The sequence below is a fragment of the Ixodes scapularis genome, unplaced genomic scaffold, assembly GCF_016920785.2.
Source record: "Ixodes scapularis isolate PalLabHiFi unplaced genomic scaffold, ASM1692078v2 PGA_scaffold7__128_contigs__length_106722199, whole genome shotgun sequence".
NCBI classification, from domain to species: domain Eukaryota; kingdom Metazoa; phylum Arthropoda; class Arachnida; order Ixodida; family Ixodidae; genus Ixodes; species Ixodes scapularis.
In genome coordinates this window covers 70,836,074-70,847,196 of record NW_024609882.1, presented here as the reverse complement: position 1 = coordinate 70,847,196, position 11,123 = coordinate 70,836,074, and the positions used below count along the sequence as shown (strand labels likewise).

Sequence of the window (11,123 nt, the reverse complement as noted above, 5' to 3'; positions counted from 1 at the left end):
GAACTTACAGGTTCACTTCAAGCAGACAAATGTCGAAAATATTTTTTTTCACAAAACAACAAGTTGCATTTATGGCGTCGCAACACAGGGACACCCCGTGTCGAGCATCGGATAAGGGGCTTGGTAGAGAAGCTGTATTTATTACACCATCAAGATGGTGCAACATGTTTTTAATGGATATTAACCGCCAGATAGAGTCGAATGATTGGGTAGAGTTTAAAAAAAAATAAAGAACGTGTTTTTTTTTTAAGTCGCTTTTTGAAATGTGTTTATTTTGGTGCTTGTCTCGTGTTCGCTTGCCCAAAACTCCTCAACCAACGCATATATAGATATGAATTTTACTTAATTTACTTCAATTTATAAGTAGCGTATTGAATTAAAATATGACTTTTCTGACTAAATTATTTCCTAAAATACAGGCCTGCAAAGTTGGGGGAAAACTGTCATACAGACAAAATTGATGTTTTTATAATTTTTTAAACATAATAAACAATAGCAATATTTCTTTCGTACTGCTAAGTACACATAGATTGTGCTAAAAAATTATGAAGCTTGCCTAAGAAGTATAACTTCATTTATTAATCACCGAAGTTGACCCCTCCGGCTACGCAAGAAATGCGACTTTCTACCTCTACGTGATGTACGATTTTTTTGCGTCCGACAATTTTTTTTCTGGGTGAAAAAAATTCTGATTTTGTTTATTTCTGACATCGTCAAATAACATATAAAATTGTGAAGCAAATTAAAAAGTTCGACCAGCCACCCCCTGTTCGATCTTATCTGAAATCACCCAGCAGGTCAAAAATATTTCCAGCTACCTCCAGAATAGAGAAAAAAAAAGATGCCATTCATCGTCCCCTGTACTGCCCATACCGGCATCAGCGGAGGTTATATTTGAAGCTATTGTCGCATAAAAGTATTGGTAAGTGTGCTCGGTGCGTTTTTAGCAGCCCTATAGCTAAAGAAACAAAACAAAAAAAATGAATTTAGAATTTTTGTTTGGGGGGTCGTGTTGGAAAATTGACGGCCACAAGAATAGAGGCAAAATTAGTTATTTTTTTCAGCATTGAGAGAGAAACTAGCAATATGTCACAGTGTGGCGTCCTAGAACTGCTATCATATTTAAAAATGGAAATCCTTGGGATCGCATACTTGTAAAGCAAATTAAATAGTACAAACATAACAACAAGGTTGAAAAAAGGCAGATTTACTAGAATGACGGCACCTTGTTTATGTGTGTTTTTTTACATTCCTTTCCTGCTCCTACTATTATAGTATTGTTCAGTATGTACAATGCACATACTGGAAAAGAGTCTAGTCGACCTTGTTCTTGCATTCTTGAACGCCGAAAAACCTCGCTCCCACAATGAGCGTGTTTTCTACTCCAACCGAGTTTATATTCTCTTTGTAGTCATAGAAACATTCAGTTGACAAATGTCTTGGTAGAACGATTCAACAACGCGCGAGACGCAGGTGGTTTGTAATGTCTGTAAGCGCTGTTTTTTTTTTTTTTTTTTTTTCTTTTTCTGTAACCTGTTCGCCTTGTACGCCACATAACATTGCAGGAATTAAGCTCCGAGATTCAGTCGTTGTTATGACAGGAGTTCTCATTGTCTGTAGACCTATCTGCCACAGATAAGCCAACATGATGTCGCGTTCCAAGCCCGCCGTAAGGCTTCTCATCATTTTTGCGCTGAGCACATCTTTCGATTCATCAGAAAGGTAACCCGTTTCGATTGTACCGTCACGTTATATTTCCTGTAACCCTTCGCAAATGCATCGCTTTGAACTAACTCAGTATTTTATTCTATGCTTTTGATTAGACCCTATATTTTAGTTCCCACTGCTTACCTCCCACGGTAACATTTGTTTCCTAATAAACGTAGTGAAGACTGAAATATTTTTAAGATAACATAATATTAAAAAACTGAGAAAAAACGTAAAATGCGTGTTATAAAAATCTTAAATTCTGTGCGCTCAACAATAGAACACATTGATTGAAGCCCTCGTGTGAGAAATTTGGGCTAAATATAAAATCTCGGAATAAATTTAAAAACAAAGTTTATGAATACGCGTAAATGTATTGCAGTAGTAACAAACACTGAAATTTACAAGGCACAGTTACATTCAGATTTGGAACTTAGGTAGGCAGAGGCAGTTATTTAGCGATTTGTCATTGGTAGACGGCTTAAAACGCTGTATGATTTTTCACTCGACTAATCAAAATTGCACTCGATGGTGCAGCCGCGTAAATTTGGAAAAAAGCTAAAAATATACCCTCTTACGGAAGAAAAGCACGCCAATCTCAAAATATAATTAAGAAAATCCTATATATGAATCTAATGTGCCGAAATATGACTCTAGAGAATGAGTAAAGCCACGTTCATTAAAATTATAAAACCTGAACATAATATTGATATATTATCTCACTGGCATATTAAGGTTTACCTTTCGTTAATAAAAGTCATCTACCTTTTCGATCTTTCGACCGTTTCAGAATCTATTGGAATAATAAGCATCGTCTTTAAAGGTGAAACACGACAAGCGTGCCTTGTGTGAACTATCCAGCATGGTGTCTGGCTTGCAACCGAAGGGTCGTGGGTTCGAATTGCGCCTGAAATTCTTCAGATTGTTCGAGGCAAATTAATTACTTTATAAAGTGAAGTCACTTTAGATATGGCGCGACCTTTATTTCGCTCTACATGTCGTATTTAATCACTTTCATTCTAGCGGGACGTCACGTTAGCGTAAGCGTTGCTTAGAATTCCCGCACGCGGTCATGTGGCTGGACGTCATCAACCTATCCAACTATCAGGACTTTCGCGTCACACGACCGACGCCGGCTTTCTCTGCGATACGAAATCCTTCACGCTCTAGCGTTAAAAGGTTCACTTCTCCTCAGTAAGTGCTTACTGGCAATCCCAAGCTATGCTTGGGTTCAAGGAACTCAGTGAAGGGAACTGAAACCGTCTATCTGGCATCGAATATAGAAAAGGAACGATGTGCAGATTCTTAAAGAAAATATTTCATCACTCGACTAGAAGAAACATTCATTCATTACATTATCACAACAAATCATACTCAGTTGCGTCGCACCTTTGCCCCTTTGTGATTAACAAAGGTGTAAATAGTTTATTTGTATAACTTTTGTAATTATGCGAGAAAGAAGGTAGCCCGAAAAGCAGCAAATTCTCGAATTTCTTTATGTGGATGAGCGCCAAATTATGAATCACTAATGTATTTTCTGGATTGTCATCTGTTTGGGGTGGCATTATGGTAAATATCTAGGCCTGTACTAAAAAACTTGGAGGACGCTTAAGGTTCGGCTTTAAGAGTGGAACACGATAGCGTTATCAGGTCCCGTTTGCATCGATTTCTTATTCACCGTGCAAGCGTGCCTTGCGTGGCCTAGTCAGTAGCGTGTCTGGCTCGCAAACTAAGGGTCGTGGGTTCGTATCACGTTTAAAATTCTGCAATTGTTGTCTTTATTGCACATTAATTACAATATAAATTCAAATAATTTGAGATAGGCGGCGACCTTCAATTCGCATGTCATGTTTAATCAATATCATTCCACGAATGACGTTATGTTTCTCATGAGCGTTGTGGGTTCTTTGAAATTCCCGTGCTAGGACATGTGCCTGTAACTTCGTGACCCTATCGACCATATCAGGATTTTTCCGTCAAGCCACCGACGCCGGGTTTCCTGCGACACAAGCTCCCTAACGCTATCGCGTTAAAACCTATATAAATGCCTTTTAAAAACGCAAGTTTTTTTTGTTGCTTTCTACTCCTGTGTGCAAAAGTACGCAGAGTGTGCTGTCTTGGAGAGATGACGAGCAAGAAATGACCGGGATGTCTATGGACACGTCGGATGTTAATAAGACAAAACCAGAAATAGGCCTGCTTGGGATTCCTGTGGGATGCGGCCAGGTAAGAAAACACTACTGCCAAAATTGCGTGCAGTGTTTTTATAGACTGGTTTGTCGAAAGTTGGTGGCAATGACAGACACCTCAAATTAGTTCCTGGCGGTAAAGTACTAAAGAAACCTTTAATTCCTGATAACTCAGTTTTGCATCACATCTCAAACCTCGCCATTTATTACGCAATGCAGAGTGCAAAATATACGAGGCGTTTTATATTTATAAGATTCAGAATTGCGTTTCATGCGCTAGCGCTATTTGCGTTACGCTAATCACGCTAACTTGCGCCGCTGTTGCTTTAGCCCTCGGTAAAAATCGGGGACACCGGAGAGTCCTAAAACGATGCGATATTCTTTAATTGAATAATGATTTTCAAATTCCTCATTAACGTTTCTAGATTGGCATAATGTAGTTGTAAAATTTACGCCTGACGTGATTAGGTCTAGCTGTGACGTGAATTGTTGATCATCTCATTTGTGGTTGGCGCTACGGAGCAAGAAATGTTATTCTTCCACACGGCTTCTAAACTTAAACCAACTAAGCTACATGACATCGTATTTTTCCCTCTTGCAGTAGCGTTGACGGCTTTATCTGAATATAAAAGTGAAAGTGTAAAAAATTGACCGCCACTTTCGGCACAGTGAATAAAAAGAAATGTCTGCCTGTTTCCCTGTATTTTTTGTTTATATATTTGGAGCGATATAACTTCACATCTTGAAGGACATATGAGGAGTGCGAGTGTTACGGCTTATTAAAAAAATGGATAACCTTGAGATTCGTGCTTTTTGGTAATCACCTATCAGAGGGTTGCGCCCCGAAAGCGAGCAGCCGCTGACTGGTTGGCTCATCTACGAGCATGTGCCCTTCGCGACACCAGATGGCACGGCTTCTTCCAGAAGATGTCACTGCACGTATGCGACGACTAGAGTTCCTGTATAGGCACCCTACGGGAGCCAGAGTTGTGCGTCTGTTTTCCACGTGCCGCCGCGCCGCTATTCGCCGAGATCCGATCACGTGAGGAGCAAACTTCAAATGCTCTGCAGGAAAGCCACCGGTAGTGCCGCTTGGCCGATGTTGCAAGCGCCTCGGCGTACTACCTTGATCACAGTTAGCGGGAACGCCGGAGCGCGTGGCAGCGGGTACTATCAGAGCAGCCTAACGGCCCGGCGCGCAAGTTCCAGCGCATGCGCATCGCGTCTGCTGAGGGATTATGCTCTCATCGCGCGCATCGCGTCATCGGAGCGCTCGCGCGTCGTCTGCTACGGGCGTCGTCTTCTACGCGAAGCATGTCGCATGGAAGCGCACGGGTTAAAATGCGTGTAGATGAACTTATCAGCCCACGGGCATGCAACAAGCATGGGAATATTTTGATGCATGATACAGTATCATACCGTTTTTGTTTCTTATATTTTATTAAAAAAATATTCGAGGCCCCCTCCCTCGCATGCGGTGTGCTTGATAAATTTAGGCGCCTTTGCATTGCTGTCAGAACGATTGCTGCACCTCGCCATGGCCAGAGTTCCAGAGGCGGACAGGCGATTGATCATCGAGCTCTCCCAGAAAGGGCACCCGCAGCGGGCCATCGGGGCCCTTGTAAAAAGGCCTCTAAAGACGGTTAATAGGATCGTTCAAGCTTTCCGTTATGTAGGCCAGATCCACGACGCACCTCGAGGGACTCCCCCAAGAGCGACGACCGAGGATGAGGACCGTTACATTATTGCCGCTGCCGTCGAGGACCCCTTTCTTTCGGCCAGGGAAATCCGAGAGCAGCTGGAATTGGACGTTTCGGACGTGACAATTCGTCGGAGGTTGGCAAGCGCCGGCCTGCATAGCGCCATGGCAGCGCAGAAGCCCCTGCTACCTCCTTCAAACAAGGAAGCGAGGCTCTGCTTTGCGATGGGACATGCGTCGTGGACGGCGGATGACTGGGGCCGGGCCGTCTTTTCAGACGAATCGACGTTATCCACCAGGCAAGACGAATGCGTGCGTGTGTGGCGACCACGCGGCGCACGGTAAGGCCTGCTTAGTATGCTAGCTGTTCTACGTAGATCTTGATAATTGTTTTCGTTGCGGAAATATTTCGTCGTTCGTTTACGTTCTCGCTACACACTCGTGATTTACTGAATTCCGTTAAATAAAAGGCTGGGGTCCCTTAACAGCTGAATTTTCTGCTATGTTATTCGCAGTGTATTCATTGTTAGTTAAAGCTAATTACGCTGTTTATTTGTTTTTTTATTATCTTTGGCTCATATGGGTAGTCGTGACAGTCTTTGTTCCTTTCTTCTCTTTACCTGCGTAATTTCTGTGTATACAGTTCGATAGCTTGGCTGAAAAATCACACCGCTCAACTAGGGTCGATGCGGTCCTGCAGGAACGATCCTGCCTACGTGCAGCGCGTTGCTTCCAGCGGTAGGACGTCCGTGAACGTTTGGGGTGCCATCACAAAACATGGCCTCGATCCTCTGCACCGCATAGTCGGGAGGCTGACATCGACCAGTTACTGCGACGTGGCGGACACCGTCCTTATACCCTTCGTTCGGAGTGGTCCCTTCCCCGACGGGAACTTCCTTTTTCATCAAGATCTCGCGCCCATTCACACTGCGCGCACCGTGAAGGACCACTTGCGGCAGTGCGGCATAGAGGAGTTGCCATGGGTTCCGAAGGGCGCGGACCTTAACATCATTGAGAACGTGTGGGGCCGAATGAAGGCGGCCATGATGCGGACTCCTATTTATTCCGCCACAGAAGACCAGCTGTGGGACGCAGTCCAAGCAGAATGGGAACGTTTGAAAGGAGACGCGTCTTTCGTGTCAAGTCTTTACGACTCGCTGCCGCAAAGGATGGCGGCTGTAGTCGAGCTAAACGGGGATATGACCCGTTACTGAGCCTGTTTTAGTTGACTTGATTTTTCTTTGACTGCAGGTAGCAGCCATTCAATTTTACTTTAGCAATAAAGTTTGCACTTTTCTTACCCGACACCACTGACACAACGTCGTCGTTACAGCAATTGGCTGCAGCAAACCTTATGGGCAGAAATCTTAGACATCTGCACCCCACAGTCACCAACACACATCTATCACAGGCCAAAAGGCAATAACAATAAAGAAGACAAGAACCACAAGCTATAAATGCAGTTATCAAAGTCAGGACCACGTTAATTAATGATGCAGACGCGCTGGCCGACAATCAGTTTATGATCACCGCGCCCGAGATAGCTCTAGACGTCACAGGAAGCGGGGTCGGCGAAGCTGGCGCAGACTGACGCGAGAAGAAAAAAAGTCACAATGTTTATTTGCTTTAACAAATACTGAAACTAAACCTGGAAAGCAGATGAGCACATTGGAGGAGCTTTCATTTTAGGGTTCACCACCTTTCGGGTATGCCAAAGTTCTTGCTATCACCAGTAGCATGCGCATGGTAGACAACAGCCGTAGCAGACAACACACGTAGCAGACAACACACGTAGCAGGCGAGGCGCGTAGCAGACGACAGGCGTAGCAGACGACACACGTAGCAGACGATACACGTAGCAGACGACGCGCGTAGCAGACGACAGCCGAGCGCTCAGATGACGTGATGCGCGCGACGAGAATATAATCTCACCACACGCGCGATGCGCATGCGCAGCAGTTGCGCGCCAGTCCGGTAGAGCGCTCTGATAGTGCCCGCTGCCACGCGCTCCGGCGTTCCCGCTAACTGTGATCAAGATAGTACGTTCCCCCTGCTTTTGCCTCGTCCTCCTCTCCAGTTTTCCAGGAAAGGAGGAGAAAGAGCGTACGGCGCCGCTATTCGCCGAATCCAGTCACGTGGGGAGCCGACTTCAAATGCCGTGCAGGAAAGTCGGTGCTAGGGGGATGAACGCGCAACTCTGGCTCCCGTAAGGAGCCTATACAGCAACTCTAGCAACGACACGCGCTGCTCTGTTTACTTTTGTTTCGTTGAGCACTGTACTATCGCGGACAATATGAGCTGAAACAGCGCTCCGGCCTGTGCACGTTACTACCTGCGCCGCCTGTCGCATCGCTCCGCAAACACGGCGCACCCTGAGGCCGAGATAAATTCTCACTTGCGCTCACTGCGCCGCTGCGCTCTTCCGGCCGTCTGCTAGCGAAAATATTGGCTGACGGAACCGCCATCACGATGCGTGTGCCGTGCAGCCCAATGTTCACGTTTTAAGCTAGCATGCATTTCAGTGCTTTTCAAAAGAGCGCCGAAGTGGAAAATGGGTTGTCACGCTCGTATCTCCTCGAGGACCTTTGCTTCATGGGGCTGCCTTGGCCCCCAAAAGGTGCCGATCTGAATATCATCGAACAGGTTTGGAGGCGCACCAAAGTAACCATGTCACTGCGTCCCCTCCCCCCCGCCACTGCCGACAAATTGTGGGACGCGGTGAGACGTGAATGGCAGAGGCTTCGGGCCGAGCCAGGCTTCGTGGCCGCGCTCTGTGATACCTTACTACTGGAGAGAGGATAAGAGGCGTGGTCGCGGGTCAGGGAGAATGACGCGGTATTAACTTCTTTCGTAGGTTTTACTGCGCCTCAGTACCCCCTCAACTGGACTTCTGCCAATTGAAACAAAGCTTGCTGCTACGGTTGCGACACACTGTTTGACGCCGTTAACCAGCGCATACTTTTGTGTGGTGCATTTATGATCCTAACGTTCTTGTACAGTGCAGTTGAACTTCCACGCCCACTTTTAATCTTTTGTGTCTGACATTGTCCTCTGCGAATATTATTTCGATGCTGTTCAAGCTGCTTGTCCTGGCGAATATATGACAGCAAAAATATTCCAAAAGCCGGGAATCATAATGATCAAAAAAACTACCCTCGGTGGCAGTTTCCATTCCACCGAGGGTAGCATGGAAACTGCCACCCCTGTACCTTCATGCTCGAAGGCAGGCAGTGTTTCCTCTGCACCCCTAAAAAAAACAGCGCAGGCATCCCAGGTGCCTGCTGGCCCGTCAGGCAGAGGCCGAGCACAGCCCACTCGCCTGACCGACAATCCGAGAAAGCCGGGTCACTCTGACGAGGCAGTCTCGTTGAAGGGCCCAGAGGTATCAATGGAAGAGAAAATGGAAGAGGCCAGTCCAGCTTCAGATGACGACTTGCTTCCTCCGGGAGCGGAGTCCTTGTCGTCTTCCGCGGGCGAGCCCGCAGAACGACAGAAGGACAATGCTAGAAAGAAAAGAAATATTCCTCGGATTTTAGCTCCGAAAGAAAATTAGCTGTACTATATATATTTATATTTTTATCTTTTGTATGCGTTTTTAGGGGATTTCACTAAAAGGCAGCCACACCAATATTTTTATGCACTTTTGCCCACGACTTTTTATCGATTTTAAATAATTTTTATGGGTCATCTCTCTTTTATGCAATGGAACTGTCGAGGTCTCCTACGCAACATTGATGACATTAGTTTTTTCTTAGCGAGCTACGACAGATAGCTCCGGCTTTGCGGGAGACTCATTTGAATTCCAGTCATTCAAAGGTTTTACGGTCCTATCGCACTTTTCGTAAAGACCGCCCATCATCTCATTCAGCCGGTGGTGTGGCAGTTGTTGTGCAGAGAGGGGTGGCATGTGCCAAGGTGCCCCTGGACACTCCGCTCGAGGCAGTGGCTGTGAGGGTTCTGACCGACCGTTTAATCACCGTTGTTTCGTTGTACCTTCCGCCACAGATCACAGTGCACATGCGTGAGCTTCAAAAGCTCATTGCCCAACTACAACAACCCTCTTTAATATTAGGGGATTTTAATGCTCATCACACCATGTGGGGCAGTGCACGAGTTGATTCGCGTGGAGAACTCATAGAACGACTTTTATTGTCATCGAATCTTTGTCTTTTAAACACAAAATCTCCAACCTTTTTTAGTGACGCACATAACTCCTTCACCTGCATCGATTTATCTTTATCATCGCCATCTCTGCTTCCTTGTTTTTCTTGGAAGGTTTTAGAAAACCCATTCGGGAGCGACCATTTCCCGACTGTCGAAGGGAGCCTTGCTGCTGTTAGTACTCTTTTAGAATGTGCGCCTAAATGGCGCCTTGACAAAGCGGATTGGGAACTCTTTTGCTGATCTGCAACATTTGATATTTCTTTATTGTCAGTCTACAGCCTATGTTACTGAGAAGATAATTGAGGCTGCAGAACAATCTATTCCTCGCACCTTTGGGAAATTACTAAGAAAGTGCAGGCCATGGTGGACTGAAGAATGTTCCACGACAATGAAGAAACAAGACAAAGATTGGGGCATATTTCAACGGTACCCCACCGTAAACAACAAGATCGAATTCAAAAGACAAAAAGCTCAAGCCCGCTGGACAAGAAGGCAAGCAAAAAAAAAAAAAAATCGTGGAAGAAATATGTTTCCTCACTGAAAAGCTTTGTCCCCGCATAGGAGGTGTGGGACCGTTATCGCAAAATCAAAGGGGATTACTGCTGTTTTATTATCCCTCCATTGTTCAAGACTTTTCCCATAACACTTCCAGAGCATTTCGAGTTCTGAAAACTACAGTGCCACTTTTAAACAGCTTAAATTGAAAGCAGAATGCGAGCGAATAGTTATGTCGGGGGCAACCTCTACACCATACAACCACCCCTTTACGTTCCGTGAACTGGAGTTGGCTCTTGACATCAGGAAACAGTCTGCCCCAGGTCCTGATTTCATTCACTATGAGATGCTTCGTAAGCTGCCCCTACAACATCTGCTTAGTTTTTTCAACCTTCTCTGGGAAAGAGCTTACTTCCCTGAATCCTGGGAAAGAGCACATGTTATACCCCTCTTGAAAGCTGGTAAAGAACCTCCTCTTTGCTCGAGCTACCGCCCAAATGCCCTTACGAGCTGTCTTGGTAAGACGTACGAAAGACTTATCAACAAAAGGCTGGTGTTTTTTCTTGAAGAACAAACCCTATTTGATAACAATCAGTGTGGTTTCCGCCAAGGCCGGTCTACTCTAGATCACCTCGTGCGCCTCGAGACGAGGATCCGGGAGGCTTTTGTAAAGAGGCAGCACTGTGTCTATGTGTTTTTTGACCTGGAGAAGGCGTACGACACGACCTGGAGATATGGAATCATGCGGAGACCTTTATGCCTGCGCAGTACGGGGCCGCATGTTGCGTTGTATAAAAGCTTTTCTGACTGGTCGGACCTTTCAAGTTCGACTAGGCACCACATTATCGGACACATTTGTTCAAGAAAAT

The 11,123-nt window shown here is 45.5% G+C and overlaps 1 protein-coding gene across 1 annotated transcript in view; it reads left to right on the top strand.

Moving 5' to 3' along the window:
* The first annotated feature begins 3,855 nt into the window (after positions 1 to 3,855).
* LOC120848335 (arginase-1-like) overlaps positions 3,856 to 11,123 on the top strand; it is a 130,198-nt gene continuing 122,930 nt past the window's right edge. The window contains exon 1 of the mRNA XM_040504512.1: positions 3,856 to 3,933. Coding sequence (XP_040360446.1) covers positions 3,856 to 3,933 — 78 coding nt within the window. The remainder of the gene's footprint in view (positions 3,934 to 11,123) is intronic.